Source organism: Sciurus carolinensis, chromosome 16, assembly GCF_902686445.1.
Source record: "Sciurus carolinensis chromosome 16, mSciCar1.2, whole genome shotgun sequence".
Taxonomy (NCBI): Eukaryota; Metazoa; Chordata; class Mammalia; order Rodentia; family Sciuridae; genus Sciurus; species Sciurus carolinensis.
In genome coordinates, this window is record NC_062228.1 from 28286640 (window position 1) to 28304149 (window position 17510).

The 17510-nt window shown below is 51.1% G+C and overlaps 1 protein-coding gene across 2 annotated transcripts in view; it reads right to left on the reverse strand.

Moving 5' to 3' along the window:
• The window catches only part of Slc6a2 (solute carrier family 6 member 2), a 40313-nt gene extending 29061 nt beyond the window's left edge, over window positions 1–11252 (reverse strand). Inside the window, exons 1-2 of one of the 2 annotated variants that reach the window (XM_047530025.1) lie at window positions 11109–11252; window positions 9734–10056 (exon numbers count right to left, since the gene is read on the reverse strand). In XM_047530025.1, coding sequence (XP_047385981.1) covers window positions 9734–10004 — 271 coding nt within the window. In that variant the 5' untranslated portion in view covers window positions 10005–10056; window positions 11109–11252. Of the gene's footprint in view, window positions 1–9733; window positions 10057–10553; window positions 10787–11108 lie in introns of those variants that run through there. The other variant, XM_047530026.1, reaches the window with a different exon arrangement.
• Window positions 11253–17510: the final 6258 nt, after the last annotated feature.

The window sequence follows — 17510 nt, forward strand, 5'->3', positions numbered from 1 at the left end:
GACACAGAGGCAGAGTGTGACACCCTAGATCCCTGCCCCTCACAGTGCTTGGATCAGTGTCTGCAAGAGTGGCCAGTGTCCCTCATCTGCTCCATCACCTGGCCATTTCCCAAGGAGCGTTGTGCAGCAGGTAAAGGGAGTTATGCAGAGAAGTTAATAACAATAAATGGGAATAGTGGTAATCACGATTGCAATAGTGAGGGTCTGTGGCCAAACCGGTAACATCTGCAGGTTTCTCTGAGCCTCTGCTACGTATACAACACGGGCTACGAAACACCACTAGGAGAATCCTAGGTGTAGCTTCCACCAAATTCACTTAAACGTAGAATCTTTCTTTCATGGATCATCACTCCAGGAAGGTCAATATAACCCAACCCCTTCTTTTACAGGCAAGAAAATTGAGGCCAGAGAGGGAGAGACAATACATAAAGGTACATCCAACTGGGTTTCTGACTTTTCTCATAGGGGTCATTTTAAGGTTGCACATGGTTTTCCTAAACACTAGCTCACTGGATTCTTTGCAGACCTTATGACAGCCCATAGACCCAATATACGATCAGTGTCATTTTGAGCCCTGAGAGACAGAGAAGGGAGCTGGCAGTTCCTGTTGGCACTGCTGGTGAGTGACAGAAGCAGGACTCGTATTCAGGTCATCGAGTCCGTTGGGCTCACCTGTTACAGTGGCTGAAGGCAAAGCCGAGAGTAACAGAGCCAAAGGCTCAGATCTCTGACCAGGGAAGATGCCCACCCAGAGCACAGCAGAAACGCCAGGGGGTCCTAGGCAATGAGCAGTAACTGACAGGGAGTCCCTGGTGAAGTTGGACACATCTGAGTTCCAGAGCCAATGCTCAGGTGCCCCGGTGGCCTGGAGTGAGCTTTGTGGGCTCTGGCACTGGGAGGTGACTCACTAGGATGCATGCCACATTAGCCGGGGCTGCCAAGTGTGACCCAAGGAAAATGCCGGTTCCTTTTCCTGATGCAGCCAGAGCTGGCCGGGCCAAATCCAAACTCCTCTTGCCATTGACTTTTGACTGAGATGCCGTAACCTTGGAAACTAAATACTCTGAACTGCCCACACCAGAAAAGTGGGGAAACTGGGAAATATTGAAAGACAGTTCCGTGAGACTTTAACATCAGATACCGGCAGCTCCCGCTGGCTGAGCCCCTACTGAGTTCCAGGCCCTTTCCACACAATGTCACAATGACTCTACAAAGCAAAGAGTATTACGACCTCCACTTTGCAAAGGTGGAAACTGGGGCTTTAAGTCTAGAAAGAATGGAGGCAACCAGGGGCAAACTCACCCCAGGCCTCTGCCTTCTTCAGGAAGCCCAGGGCTCTCAAAGATGAAGGGCATAGTGTCGGCCTACATGCTGCCAGACGGAGGCCCTGCCCGGCAGGACAGGGGCCGGCAGGTGGGGAATAGGGAAAACTACAGGAAATGAACACCTCCTCCGTATCCAGTCGGGCCAGGCGTTGGATATCTAAGATCCCATTTACAACATCCAGAACCTTCTGAGGAAACAAGTGTGGTGCCCCCAGGAAGCTGAGGCTTAGAGAACTAAGTGACTTTACCAAGGTCATCCAGCTGCTAAATGACAGATCTGGGATTTGGGCCCAGGCCTGCTTGGTTCCCAAGTTCTAGAGCTGTTCCCAACATACCCTGAAAATTCCAGAACATTCCATTTTAGATGAAGGACACGAAGGTGAATGGGATGTGAGAGAAGGAGATGCTCTGAGGGTTTGGGACCAGCCAAGCCACCTATTCTGTTGGTTATAGGCTGATCCATGCTCCGGTACCTGCTCCAGGTTGGAGTTCTTTGAAATGCCATGTGCCAAGTTCTCATTTCTTCCACTTACTCCCTGCCTGTCCTTCCCCCTCCCACACAGAGAGGGCTGGTCCGGCACTGGAACCGACACCTGTCCACTTGGTTAACAATGGTGGTGGTGGAGGCAACGGAGGTAGGCAGTGAAGGTGGTGAAGTAACAAGTATCATTTATTGAGCACCTTTTATATACCAAGCCACAGGCAGGATTTTAGGTAAGTATTCATTTAAAACCACCCCTAAGAGATAATTACCACTGATTCCATTTTACACATGAGAAAATGGAGACTTAGGAAAGTCCAATCGCTCATCCTGACTAGTAAGTTTGCTGCTTGCTTCTCAAACCTGGTCTGTCTGAGTCCCACTCTGCCTCTGGCCACCTGCTACTTCCCTTGGACACCTGGAGCAGGGGACAGAGCTGGGGCAGAGTGGGAAATAAAACATTAAATGGTTCAGCCGGCCCGAGGAGTGAAACCAGTGGCACAAGGGAACAGGAAGAAGGAAAGGCTGGGAGTTCTGGTTCAGGTCCCAGTGCTGCGGTTTGCAGTTGGCGACTCTGTTCCTCCTACGGGGCCAACAGAGGAAAAGAACAGCCTCCACCAATGAACCAGGCATTGTTTTGGCCCGTGTCCTCAACTCTAAACCTCTGGGTGGCACTGCCAGCCAGCAGGTAGCCAGCCCAGTTAGAGATCTAGCTCCTCTCCTGCTGTCTGAGTCACAGCGAAGGAAGCGGGGATGGTGAAACAGCTGCATGCAGATAAAAAGCAGAAAGCTGTCCCTTGGCCAGGGCCTTTTCCTGAAAGAGGATGTGGACCAGCTGGCTGGCTCAAGCCCCCTGTGGAAGGGAACCAGAGCAGGACTCAAGAGTCAGAAACGGGCTTCAAGGGCAACCGAGGTCAGCCGAGGCTGCCTGTTCCTAAAGGGCCCTGGAGCGGCTCCTTGGAAGCTGAGGTTTATTGCAAACCCCCTAGACGTCACTGCCCTGCAAGACCATAACTGCCACATTCTTGTGGCTCTGCTCCATCTCCAGTGTGGCCGTGCTGGCTGCACCAGCCTCACATTGGGCCTGTGAGTCTCAGGGGCCTGTGAGGGGCTCAGCCACTGGGGGTACCCCAAAGATGCACATACATAAATTCACATCTGTGCACACTCATGCAATAGTACACACCTAGACTTCTGCACACCAATGCACTCACACAGCCTCATAAGGAAAGAGAAGCATCCACGGTGGTAGGGTCTCTGGCCAGGGCCCTTTGGACAAATTTAGTTTAAAAAAAAAACAAAAAAATTGTCTCATGAGTGCAATGGATGCTGCCAGACACTAAGCCACTAGAGGGCACCCTGCTGTGCAAGTGCCAAGCCCTCAGGAAGGGAAGCCCAGTGGTTACTAAGGATGCTAGGTGGTCACCAAGGTAGGTAAGGAGAACCTCTGGAAAGAGGAGGGGGTAGGAGTGGACTCAGCAAGGAATGGAGTAACCCAGGGCTGGTGGGGAGCTGGGGGAAGAATAATCGGGAGGAGCTGCAGGAAGAGGAGGTGGGTGCCCTGAGACCATTCCTCAAACTGTGAATTCTGACTACGCTCAGACGGACCCAAGGAACGAAGCTCACAGTGGTCCCCTTGATACTGCTGCCCAACTGCAGGCTGTCGCTGCCTCACCCAAGGCCATCCCCTGTCCCCATTCAATGACGAATCACCCCGGAACATAGAGTCCCAGCCCCTTCACCCCCACTCTGGACCAGTTAGAGGAGCCATCCCAGTTTCAGAGTTTCCCCTGAGGTCAGCTGAGACTTCGCTGAGACCACCTGGGTGGCCAGCCTCTTCCTCTGGCCAAATTTCCCACCCTGTAGCCTCCACCCTCTGCCTCCCTCTTATGCTCCACTCTGTCCTTCCATCTGTGGAGAACAAGACAAAGTCTTTTCTAAAAAGCAATTTTTGTGTCTTTGGTGTCAAATGTAGGGTCCCCCTCAGAGTCTTTGCCAATCAAATGGCTGGCTTCCCATGGCCATTTCTGCAGGAAAACACTATTCCTGTGATAAACCATGCCCACATCATTCAAGTCTGGCAACTGAGACTCTCCACTGGGGTGGGGCAACTGAGATGTGGTACCAGCTCCAGCCTTCTCCCCAAGACAGCTTCTCCTCAAGGTCCTGAGGGCCCTGCCCACTGGCTTCAGGGTCTCTCTGTCCTCGGTCCAAGTAGGTCCTGCATCTCTTGCTCCTTTCCCTGAATTTCACTGACAGGCCAGGAGCATCTACACAAGCTACTTGGCTGCATCAATTTCTGGTGCTACACAAGCAAATTCTACATGAAAGGATGAGAACTGACTTTTCTGGCCCCAAGAGGGTTCCTCTCCTTACCTTCACCCTGGGTCCCTCCAGTCGACCTCTTGCCTCACCTCTGAGACCCAGGAAGAGCCCCAGAGAAGAGGCACCCACTCCATGGATAGATTAAACCCAGCTCCAGTGGAGGACGACGCGGCTGGAATTGAGGTGGAGTTACTTCTCCTTATGTGGCTGTCCCGTCTGGACTTAATTTTTACTAACAAAGCTGTGACTTCATTAAAAGATCTTTGAAGATTATGGTTTCCTGCCTCTTCCCATCTTGGTCTCTTTAAGAGGAACAAATTAGAAGGTGTTTGGGGGTGCTCAGAACTACAATACAGAGGGAAATAAGAGCCACAAAGAACAGGGGAGGACCTCACCTTTCTCATTTGGGATATCATACCTTAGATTATAGAATCTAAAATGGCTGCTGGGCCCAGTGGCTCATGCCTGTAATCCCAGTGGCTTGGCAGGCTGCTGAGTTCAAAGCCAGTCTCAGTCACTTAGCGAGGCCCTGACTCTCAATAAAAAAATTAAAAAGACAAGGGGTGTGGCTCAGTGGTTAAGTGCTCCTGGGTTCAATCCCTGGTACCAGTAAATAAATAAGTAAAATGGCATTAACTTTTGGGATATCTCCAGGAGACCGGGAACCCCCTAAAGGCAGGGATTTTCTTTCATTCTCCTCTATGTTCCTGGCATCTGGTAGGCATTTAATAAGTGATTTTTGGTTAAATAAACAGGTTTCAGCAATGAATCACATTGAGAATGAAGCTAATGACAGCCCCAGGCCTTTCTCTACTTGTGCTGTGGCTTGATCCTTACTTAGGCAGTTAGGCTGGACCTGCGGGCAGAACAGAACATTTTTCCTTATCAATTTCCATCTCAGTGGGAACGGTTCCTCCAGATCCTTTTCCAGCTCAGAGTCATGGGACAAATCGAGGTGGTGACCCCAGGTCAAAGGTCCCGGATGAGATCCTCATTCCTACAAAGGGGTGGGCACACTCATCAGCCTGGGGTCACACAAGCTGGCTGGTTGATCGTGCAGCTGAGTTAAACTGTCAGGGTCAGGCTGGCCAGCTCAGGGTGTGGACAGACCCCCTGCTGTCAGGCTGGGTGTGAAGACACTGAGTTTGGAAAACCCCAGTCCTCTGTACCAGCCACCACCTCATACTTGGTCTTGAGACTCCCAAGGATTTCAGCCGGGAGGATTTCCGAAGGCCCATGTGTGCCTGAGACCCTGTGCTTTCTTGGAGAGGGCTGAGAAGCCCACTGGGGACTCAGAACCTCAGCATCTTGGGAAACCCTCATGGACCACCTTCAGGAAGGTCAGTCCCCATTTCTCAGGAGAAAAAATCTAGAGTGAGACAAGGTTAAGCTGTCAGGAATTGGAACAAAGCCTAACTCTTGATTCTTAAGTCTTTCTACCACGTAAGGGCCCCAGGTCAGTACCTATTTACCTTCATCTGTTTCTTCTCAGGATAAATTCTGCCCCCTGCAAAATCAGGAACTCATTTGACTTCTGGGTCTAGCATTCAGCTGACGTCATCAAAAAATAGCAAAAGAGTAGCATCTATATTTATTGAGTCCTGATTATGTGACACCATTTCAGGTTTTTTGCATATATGGTTGGATGTCATCCCACACAGCACTGTGGGACAGTGCTACGGTTATTTAGCTTTTCTGCACAAGAAAACTGAACTCAGATCGGAGAGGGTGTGTGACTTGTCCAAGGCCACATTCTAGCAAATGTCGAACCCAGGCCTGTTCAAACCTGAATGCCACAGAGTCACCACAAGGCACAGTGCAGAGCAGTCAGCATGCTGTGTCTCAAACGGAAGCAGCCACATGCACAGGATAATCATGGTGGCCTCTTTCCTGGCAGGGAACCAGACATGGGTACCCAGTCCATTTTCCTTTCCCTCCCCAAGGACCAGTGCACACCAAGATCATGGGTTCAGAGGGAAACTTCAGACCCTGGAAATAGTCCCTCTGCTTACTGCTGCCTCTGGATTGAGACTAACTGTCCCAGAGGGTCTGAACAAAGCCCCAAAACTTCTGAGAGTGGCTTTCCCCTCCCACAAGCCACCCACAGCTTGTCATCCCAGCAGCCGGCCTTTGGGAAGATGTTCAGACAGGTTGATCTTCCCCGGTAATTCATTCAGAAAATATTAGCCAGGGGCCTAAACTATTGGCACCTTCATCATTTCAAAACATTCTCCAAACTGGGCCAGTGTGAACAGCAAGCCTCTGAGAGTTTCTGTGTTAATGTTGGCACCAGAAGGGCACATAGACCAGAGGCTGGTAAAGAGCAGGGCGGTGAGGTGTGGCTTGGGTACAGCCGGAAGCCAGGACACTGCAGATGGATGGATCTTGAGCATCATCTAAACTCATGTCCCTCTATGCTAGGGAACTTGGGCTGAGTGATGCCTGGGGTCACTTAGTGAGTGACAGAACTGGGATTCAAACTCAGTTTCTTTGGACCGTTTCCACTTGCTCATCTCTGGGACTGACTTCAGAATTACTGGGTGGGACTTGATCCATAGGAGCAGCCAGCCCGCAGGTCTCAGCAGAGATCAAGCCCAGAGGGGACCCACTGAGCACACCCTGGGGTGGTAAGCTAGAAAAGGAGCTGCTGCCTACTCTGAGGTAAGCCCGCGCCGCCCCTGCAGGCCAACTGGAATTCGCTGGCTTACTCCCCCACCCCTGGCCCAGCTGTCTAGGCCTCCGTAGCTCAGCCCCAACCTGCCTCTCCATCCTTATCTCTCCTGACTTGCCCTTCAGTCAGCCTGCCCTCCTCTCCTGAGATGGCTGTGGAATTGTCCATGCCTGTCCCGGGTGCAGCTGGAGATTGCCCCTGCCCCTTCTATCCTGGGCAGCCGAGTTCTAAGCACAGCCTGCCTCTCCTGAGCCTTTCCTAAGCAACTCCTTAAACCTTCACAGCATGTGGCACCTCTCCCCTCCATGTCACTCATCACTACCATGACACTTTTAAAAAAAAAAGTAGTCACCTTTGCTAAGTCACACTCTATGCCAGGCTGCCCTGAATTTGGTCCACACTCTAGACTGAACACCAGTGCTTCCATTTGACAGAGGAGGCAACAGAGGCTTGGAGAGTCGCCCAAAGCCACCTGGCTAGAAACTGGAACCCTGGACTCCACAGCCAAGGTCTCCCCTGTCCAAACCGACGATCTCTGCACACAAAGCTTTGTTTCCTTAGTTACTATTGCATCTCGGTGCTTTCTGGGTTGGCAGCAGGTCTCTGAGCGCCCGGACCATTTCATTAATTTATCTGTTCCATAGGAGTTTGTTGGGTGCTTCACAACAAAACTCTTCATATTTGCAGAGTCTAGGCCTTATCTGGGGCATTAGAAGTCCAGAGATAAAAGAAAAAGAGAACAGTCACAGGCTCTGCCCTCCTGCTTGGGAGACAAGACCCACAGAGAGACAAATTACTGAGAAACTTGGGGTGAGCCATTACCATTACGGGGCTGGCTAGACTAGACAGGCAGCTTCCGGCCAACTTCACCTCATATTTGAAACCTGGGACACATTTGCTCCATTTTGTCCCCTAGGCACCTGGGTTATTGTCCTGCACACAGCAGGTGTTCTGTCTGCACTGGTGGCAATGACAGAGTGAACACAGTGTCAATAAGCCCTAGAGTATTTATCTAGCTCACGAGTCCAACTGGCCATCTGGGGTAGTTTTAGTTTCAACAAAACATGTAACAAGGAAAACGATTTGTCGCAGCATGACAATAAGGACCTTCCGAGTTTCAAGCTCCTGGCAGGCAGAAGCTGTGGTTCATTCATCGAGGTGACCACACAGAGTGAAGAACTCTGCCCTAACTGAGGGGACCCAGATAAATACTGCTGATTGATGACAGGGCCTTTTGCTGTCGGGGACAAGTCGTCTCGGACGGTCACTGAGGACGAGCTGGCTGGCATGTCCTATGGTCTCCCAATCTGTCTTTCATTCATCATCTCCCTACCTGCTAAAAATATTGAGAGGCTGCATCTTCTGCCTCCTCGGGTCCCAAGGGACAGAATGCTCAAACCTGCCCCGAAAGCCCTGAGAAACTCCTGCAGGCGAATGTGGAGCAGTTTCACCTCTGGACTACATTTCCCTTTTTTACCTATGTCTTCTGCCCACGCCATCCTAGGGTCAGACACAAGTGCTGAGCCTGCAGAGTAGAGAGGCCCCCAGGCCGCGGGGCTCCTGAAGCTGAGGACTGCTGCCCCAGCCACCTGACCGTGACAGACTCATCTCAGGAAGTGCTTGAGGAGATCAGGGACACAAACCCTCATCTGTTGGCTCCAACTCTGGATTAACTTTTTCAGAGAGGGGCAAATTGTTTCTGTCCACAGCATCCTCTGCTCACAGACACTTGCTCTCTGTGGTGACCAGCCCCTCGCTGCAAACACTGATCCTTCCCTGTCCCAAAAAATGTCTGGAGTATACATGGAAGCCAAGAACTGTGAGTCCTAGGCCCTGTGGGACAAAGTCATGAGTTTTCCCTTTACCCGGCTCCCTCCCACTGACCTCCTCAGGACCTCCAGGTCCTGAGCCACAGCCAGGACCTGGAAGGATGGCCCAGGGGATCGAGAACTTTCCAGAACTGGACAAATTTCTTCCTCTTATTTTCCTGAGAGCTCTGCAGGGCATCCTATAGCTCATCCTAGCACAAATGATAGGACTGGGGTGACTTGGATATCTGAGGAGCAAGGACCCTCGGGAAGGAGCTAGGCCTTAAAGGCACAGCATCCTGACCCCTGGATGCTTCCAAATGCTCTACCTTTTCTTACCTGAGGGGGCTGGTGGTGACCTCCAGGCTCCCATTCCAGGGCAAGTGGCAATCTACCTACCCAGCAGCAGGAGGGGGAGAGAACTCCACTCTCTTCTCCAGGTCCCTCTCCCACTCCACCCTGCAAGGTGCCCAGGACCTGTGGAGCAAGAGACTTCACCCCAATCACCCAGGCCTCCTATCTCAAGGACCAGGCCAGCTTTTGGCACCTCCTGACCCAATCCTATGGATGGGGTACACACTAACCCTAAAGCGAAACAACTGCCAAATTGAGAGGGCTGCTCTCTCAGATGCCGGCATCTCTTACAGGCTTCTCTCAGCCTGTGTCTGTTCCACAGTCTCTATCCTCAAGGATCTCTCCAGGTGCCTCCCGGGCACCCAAATCCTCTATCCTCTCTGGACCCAGGAGTCCCTGCCCCCAGGCTCCAAGTGCTGCACTCCTAAATCACCTTGCATTGCAGGCACTTCTAGGGGCCCTTCAAGAACTCTCCAAATCTCCAGCTCCCTTCCAGGGGACCATCAAAGGGTCAGAGCTCCTCACTCAACAGGTGCCCCAGATTCTATCCTTCCACCCATGTGCTTATCAGGGTCCAAGGTCTTGCCTCAATTTCTTTCTTCCCTTAGGGTAATTCTTTTTCCCTGAGCCCTGTCCGGTTCCTTCCTATGTCCTAGACTTGTCCGTGTGTCTCCTCCTTCCCCCACGTGTGTCCTTTCTTCCCTACCGGCCACGGCTACCGGACAGGTAGCCTCCGGAGATTAAAGCCTCAGCCCCACCCGGTGCTCACCGCCACCATTCTTGTAGCAGAGGTAGGGGAAGCGCCACACGTTGGCCAGGTCCACGGCAAAGCCGACCACCGACAGCAAGAAGTCGATCTTCTTGCCCCAGGTCTCACGCGGCTGCGCATCGCTGTTACGGGGCGCCAGGAGGCACTGGACGCCGTTTCGTTCCTTCACCACCAGCAGATCCGCAGTTTTGCAAGCCGGCAAGGGCTCCGGTTCAGGATCCTCCTCGCTGTTCTTCGGCTGCACCTGCGGGTTCATTCGCGCCAGAAGCATGGGTGCGGCTGGTGAGAGGGACTTTCAGCGGTACCGGGGACACACCGAAGCTCTGCTCGTATCAAAGGAAAAGAAGTGGTCACTTGGTGAGGGCGGGGGCGTCCTTCCTGCCTGTGCCAACAGAGACCACCCGGGAGATGGAGATCAGCGCGCGCTGAACCTACTCATGGTTCGCAGAAAAGGGAGTGCGTCTGTTGGAAAAATTTGGATATAGAACTTGTGACGCGCACCATTGGGACAGAACTCAAGAGATGGAGACCGCCTCTGACCTCCCTGTGAGTCCGGCTGAAGACCCCGCAGCGCTTTCGCTGGTTCACTGCCTCGCTCGCTCTTGCCCTCAAACAGCGGGGTCTGGACATACCAAGGCTGAAGTTTCCCGTGGTGACAGTGCCCGGTGCAGCCTGCCGTCCCCCTCCCCACCGCGGGTCTCGGCCACCTCCAACAGCCCCAGGAGCATCTGCACTCAAACTTGTGGGCACTCCACTTCGTGAAGCTCAGCCTGGGTCTCCCCGCACACCTAGCCCAGTCCCGCGCGCAAGGCGCACTCACGTGTGGGCAGCAAGGGGACCCGGGTGCCGTGCGGTCTGCCCGGCTCTGGGGCGCGAGCCGGGGTTGGGCTCCGCCGCGTGGCACTCGGGCGCTGCCAGAGGAGCGCTGGAGTCCGGGGTGGCCGGCAGGACGTGGGCTGGCTGGTTCTGGCGGCGCTGGGCGGGGGCCGAGCTGGTAATGTAGCCTGCGCCCCAGGTAACGCGCCGATTGCATTAGCCCAGCGCCCAGCCCGCTCTGTCTGGAGCCTGTTAGCACTAATGGAGACTGACAGCGCGGCCGGGATGGGCAGGGGCGGGGGCTCGGGCGGCGGGAGCGGGCTACGAGGACTCAGGGGACCCGGGAGCGCAATTCTCTATCCTGCGCTGCAGCAGCGCACACCACTCCCACGGACACCAGACTCTGAACTCTGACCAGGAGACAACGCCAGGCGCCCAGAACTGGGATCTGAGTCGGGTCAAAGAAGGCCCAGGAAAGGGGACCCGGGTCAAGGACGAGGGTGACCTGTGCAGAGCTAGCGCTGCCATCAGCGAAGTGGCACCAGGCCACTTAAACTACCTGCTCAGGGTTTCTTCGTCAACAAAATGGGGACGAATATTCTGCTCGCTGTCGGGGACTCAAACTGGTAGCCTGCGGCCCGTTGGGTGGCTTGACTGGCTCCCTGCGCGGCAAGGTTACTGTCATGGGCAGTGACCTTTGAAGGTTGTGACCCCTGTTTTATAAGGCTAAGGACTGATATCCATCTATTTACTCACCCTTGCACTCATTGGTTCTGACACTTGCCTCTTCCTTGCTTCTCGAGGCCCATTGGCGGACAACACCGCAAAGTTTCTTGATGACATGGAGTTGACATTTAGTCCGGGGAGACAGGGGCAAACAGAAAACACAACAAACACATTATGTAGTAGGGAAGAAGGTAAGACTTGCTATGGTGGAAAAGTACAGCCAGGGAGGGGAATGGTGGGGGAGGAGCGGGGTCAGAAAATTCAAGAAGGTTGTACTTAGAGTCAGTCACTTGGACCTGGTGGTCTTTCACTTACTCATTCACTAGTCAGGTGATTAATTCCTTCATTCATAAGACACCTGATTCACAATCAGATGGCCTCAACGGAGCAGACTGGAGGAGCTACGGAGAGTTCCTGCTGACAGGGAGTTCCCAGCCCAGTGTGTAAAGAGTGGGTCACAGCCCAGTATAGTGGGGACTGGTTGTGACCATGGAAGTGTGGAAGTTTGGTAAAGCTAAATCAGCAAGTAAGGGGTGGGGTGGGTAGAAGTTTGGATAAGGCCAGCCACATGGATCTCTCCCTATTTTCAGCATCCAAAGATAAAACCCACCCCAGGATCTTTACACTTGCTGCTTCCTTTGCCTGAGTTACTCAGGTCCCTTTCCAACCTCTCGAATCCAAAATACACCCTCAACCTCTAACATACCACCCTATTTTGTTCCCTTCATTACATCGCAATCCAAAATTATTAATTTGACAACTGGGTGTCATATGAGCGCCTTGAGAGTAGGGACTTCTGATACACCTCTGAATTCCTAGCACCTGTAACGTACAACGATGCAGCATCAGTTAGTATGTGAAGTGGATGAATGAATGAATGGTGTGCCTGTGGCAGTCACACCTGTGGGACCAGCGTGACAGATGTGCTCTGGGCCGATGCAGAGAGGAGAGGAAGGGAAACCTAGAAGGGATTAGGTCTGCCCTGGTCTTCTGGAGACCGAAGGCAGGAGGCAGGAGACCAGGGGAAGCATGGCGTAGAGGTTTTAGGATGAGATCCGGGAACTGAGGTTCCCACCCATCAGGGCTACTTAACCCCCTTGGACTATGGACCATGTGACAAGCCTGGAAGGAAGCAGGCACAGAATCGTCTTTCCATTTTTCAGGTCAGGACGCTGTGACTTTGAGGGTGTAAGGTATCCGTCTGAGTTCCCACAGTTGGGAAGTGACAGAGTTGAAATAAGAGCCCAGGTCACCTGGCTCCCAGTCTCTGTCCCCTTATCGTTGGAGACACTCAGATGCCTTCCCTCTATCCCAGGCTTCACCCATCTGGTCACCAAGTTCTGAGAGTCCCACCTCCTAAAAACCTTGCAAAGCCCCCCACTCCTACAGCAGCCCAGCAGAGAGTCCCCATGCTGTTCCCCACTGCAGCCTCCTGGCTAATCACCCCACGTCCAGTATCTTTCCAGCCACATGATCATCACCAGCTGCCAAGATTCTTCCTACAACTCAAGTCTGACCCTCTTATTCCTCTGCCTAAAACTCCTCCGAGATACACCAAGACACAACGTGATTTAATTAACCTTGGATTCAAGGTAATTTTATTTTCTTCTTCATGCTTCTTTGTTGCTGCCAACTTCTCTACAATGAGCAGTTGATCTTTACACAATCAGAAAAAGATAACCCACGATTTTCAAAAATCCTTTCATCTTTCCAAGACAATATTTAAACAAGTTCGTCAGTGTAGGCAAGATTCCACTTGTCTGTGCAACCATATCTTCTACTATTCGAATTCCTCACTTTCCCTAAACCTTTTGCCACCCCGAAACATGCAACATGGGAAAGACTCCACTACTAGTAGCTCCCTGAACTTAGGCTTATGCTCTGATGCATTGTTGAATTTTTAAGTATGCTGGTTCCATCTTATTTTCTATATGGAAAACTCCTATTCATCCTCCAAAACCTCCTGTGTCACTACACTCTGAGCTTTCCCTGATAACCATCTCTCACAACAGAGTCAAATACTTTTTGATTGCTTTTATACTGCTATATTAGATATTTGTGTCATACAGTTACATGCGTGACTTCCCTACTGGGGACAAGGACGATGTTTAATCTATCCTATTACATAGCTAGTATCCAGAAAAGGCTTAAAAAAAAAAAAAAAAAAAAAAAAAAAAAAACAGGACTAGAAGAGAACTCATTCTTTGAGTGGGTTGAGTGTCTTTGATATTGGATTCTTCTAGAAGCAGACCCTGAAGCAAAGATTCAAATTCAAGTAGTTTATTTAGGAGGTAGTTGCTAGAAGCATTGGGAGAGAATTTGGGCAGTGTGACAGGAAAGGGAAGGAAACCCCCAACAGAGGGTAGAAGGAGTGGGGATGCTAGTTTGAGATGCAGTTAGCACTGTGGTCAACTGGTGTGCATGCTGCCGGGACCTTGGAGACACATTATGGCCTGGAGCCGTCTCATCTAGGGGCAAGGAAGCTGGCATGTTGATCCACCTGGGTGGCACCTGAGGACTGACTTCCCCACTTTCCAGCCCACCTGATATGGGGTAATCTTGCTTCTGCTGCCAAAGAAAGGCTTCCCACAGAGTCCCAGACGCTGGCGGCAGGAAGCTGTAGGGTCCGGGCTGCGCTGGCAGGTGCAGCCAATGAGGAGGGGTGTGGGCAGGGCCCTGGAAGCAGTCCCCCAGGGCCAGCGGGAGGCACTTCCCCGCATGCACGCCCTCACAGGGCCAATCAGCAAGCCCTGAGAGTTCCTCCTGTGGTTTCAGAGACTTCTGGGGTACAGCAGCGAGAGCACAGGCTGAGGCTGAGCAGAAGGGGAAGGCGTCGCCTGCATCTCCGGCCCAGACTCCCTGCTCACAGCTCCAAAAGCCACGGGGCCATGTGGCTTCTCCTGGTGCCCTGCATCCTGCCCCCAGGTGGCCTGAGGGCAAGGGGTGGGCAGGAGGCTGGAGCATTATCAGAGCTAACACGGCCTCTGGGGAGGCGTCACTTCCACTTACTGTGGCCCTTGGTGACACAGGCCATGGGATGCTAGGCGATGGCTGGCACTGTCAGTCCAGCTGGCCGGCTCCCTGCAGGCACCAAGGACCTGGCACGCAGGGCTGGTCCTTAGGCACAGTCAGCCTTCACCTCCGCGGCACCAAGGGGGAAACCGAGGGGAAGGGGAAGAGGAGGCTGCCTCCCGCCTCCCCCCACCCGTCCCCCCTCCTCTAGGGACATTAGATCTGTTTCATTGCAGTAACTTTCCCTGGGGTCACTGGTCACTTATCCAAATTGTGCTCTATTCACAAATAGCACGAAAGGCTCCTCAATACGAGACCCCCCTGAGCTGAAACTGGTCTCCCTCGGGCACTGTGACTAAAGCCCCTTGGGGAAACTTGAGACTTCCATCCCATCCAGATGTGGCTCCATCCCTGGAGTCTTCTCCCTAAAGTTCTTAGCCCAACCGACCCCAATGCACTGCCGCACACCCCACGATTGACCTTCACGTGTACCCTCTGCCTGTGTCTCCCCCACCCCCTCCAAATTCCACACTCCTTTATCCAGTGAGAGACATCGACGTGGATAATACAAGGCCCTTGAAACTGCCCATGTCCAGAACAGAGTCCTGGACGTCCCTCCCTGACTCACACACAGGCCGCTTCTCCACACTCCTTCCCCATTACGAAGGATGCCATCTTCCTTCTGGTCCCTCTGGCCACACCCTGGAGTCAGCCTCGACTCCTCTTTCCTTTACCACCACCTGCGCCACTGCAGCAAACGCCATGGGCTCCAAATCCTACCGCATCTCTGCATCCCTGTGTGCCGGTGACTTTCCTGTTCCGAGCCACACCATCTCCTGCTGGGATGGCTGGCATGGTCTCTAAGTCACCTCCCCAATTTCTCCCCTTTGTCCTTTGAAGCTTGAGCCCTACACAGTTGCAGAAAGACCTTTTGGAAATGAGTTTGGATCCTGTCTTCCTCTCTCTCCCTCTCTCTCTCCTCTCTGTCTTATTCAGAATAAAAACCAAGTCCTTCATGGCTGATATGAATGAATGAGGACATTCTCCCTTCCGTCGACTTGCCAACGCATGGGAAGCCAGATCAAGCAAGGACAGGGTGCTGGGGCGGAGGACAGGAGTGCAGGTGGTGTGGCGGAAAGGACACTGGGCTGGGAGCCATCACTCAACTCTGACATGTGATGGTCAAGTCTACCAGCAAGATGGGCTGGACCATGGAAAGAGCAAAGACAGACAATGCAGGTGTCAGGAGAAAGGAAAGGTGTCCAGGATAGGCGCTCAGTGTCCTGGAAGAAGGGAGGACCAGACACACCCTTTGACCATGATCATGAGGGTTGGGGGACAGAGTCTCGCGCCTGGTTCACGATACTCTCCAAGGCAGAGCGGGTTGTCGGTGCTTAACAGGGATGATCAGCCTGCAATGAGGCCTCTGTCCCTCCAGGAATCGCAGAATAGGACAGAATCTCAGAAATCTTCAGCCCTGTTGACCAGATATTCCAAAGATAATCAGTGAAACATGGGCTCTTCCCAGAGGTGTGCGGTGTTCAGCGTTTTTAAATTTAGTATGAAATTGATCATGCATGAGAAAATGTATATAGCACAGGTGTGAACAGTTCACGGTTCCAATAATAGTAATTATTATTATAGGAACATACAAGAACTCACACGGTCCTCCAGTTTAAGCAGGAGAATACCTCCATGTCCCACAGGTGCCCTGTGTCCCTCCCTCAGCAGTGTCCTTCGCCCCCTTCCCTCCACAGAGAGGTCACTCCTGTCCTGAATTTGGCAATCCTGGTTCCTTCTTTTTCTTTAGAGTGTTACCACCTATGAATGCATTTCTAAACAGTACGCTGTTTAGTGTTGTTCTTTCGTGAACTTCACACGAAAGCCCTTATGGTGTAGATGTTGCCCATGAGTTCTTTGGCTGACTATAATATTTTTGGTATTTATTCATGAGCATGGGGTTGGCTGTAGTGGGCTTATCTTCATTGCTGTACATATTCACTCTGTTGTATGAATAATCGCAATTGATTTATTTGTTCTATGTGAAGGACTTTTGGAATTTTGTCTTATTTGTAGTTATTTTTAAAATTTCGAACTAGGTTGTGTCTATCATTGAAATGTCTCCTGTATACCTGTGCAAAAATCTCTCCAGGCTTTCTTCATAGAAGTCCATTGCTAGTTCATAGGCTCTGTGTTTGCACAGCTTTATCAAGTAATGTTAAACTGTTCTCCAAAGTGCTTATACCCCTTCCACCTCTAGTGGTGCATCAATTCCTCACTTCCAATTTCTTCCCATCCTCACTAACCTGGAGTACTTACTATGCAGGCTTTTAACTTTTGACCACCTTTCAGTTCAGAAATGGTGTTTTACTGGAGTTTTCATTTGCATTTCCCTGACTTCTAAAGACACTCAGTGTCTTCTCCTATGCTATGGCTCCTTTGGGTTTCTTTTTCCTCTGTGAAATGCACTTTTTTTTTTTTTTCATAAACATTCTGGGTACTACTAAGTTTTTCCTATCATGTTGCAAATATCTTCACTTGGTTGTGTTCTAGGCTGTTTTGTTCTACTGAGGGGATTTTGTAGAGATTATTATTTTTGCAGTAATTAAATTATTCCTTTAAATATTTATGTCTAGTTTTTAAAAGTCCTTCCCTGGCTGTATTTTCCTAAATTATATTTTATTTTATTTTTTTTCCTAAATTATATTTTAAAATTTGAGAGCTTTGCCCTTTATATTTATGTCTTTAGTCAGGACCAAGAGTTCATTTTTGTGTAGGGTGTGAGGTAGGGATTCCAGTTCATTATTTTCATGCAAAAAACTGATAACATGTTGTCCTCATTCAGTCATTAAGTAGTTAACATCTCTGCTCTGATGAACAGAGAGTTCTCCATCTTTAACCAAGTTTCCTTGTGTAGTTGGACTTTTCCTGGGCTCTCTCTTCATCTATTTATCTGTGCTTGAGCAACACCACATTGGCTTAATTAACATTATTTATAATAAGCTATCCTGTCTGATGGAGCAAGACTCTCCAGTTCTTTTTCTTTGGAAGTGCCTTGGCAATGCTCTTCCCTACAAATTTCAAAATCAACTCAGAGGTTTTTGAAAGATTTCATTGCAATTTAACAATAATTGTGTTGAATCTATAGATCAATTTGGGGAGAATGAATGTCTTTACAATATTCAATTTTCTCATCCAAGAACAGAGGATATGTTTCCATGTA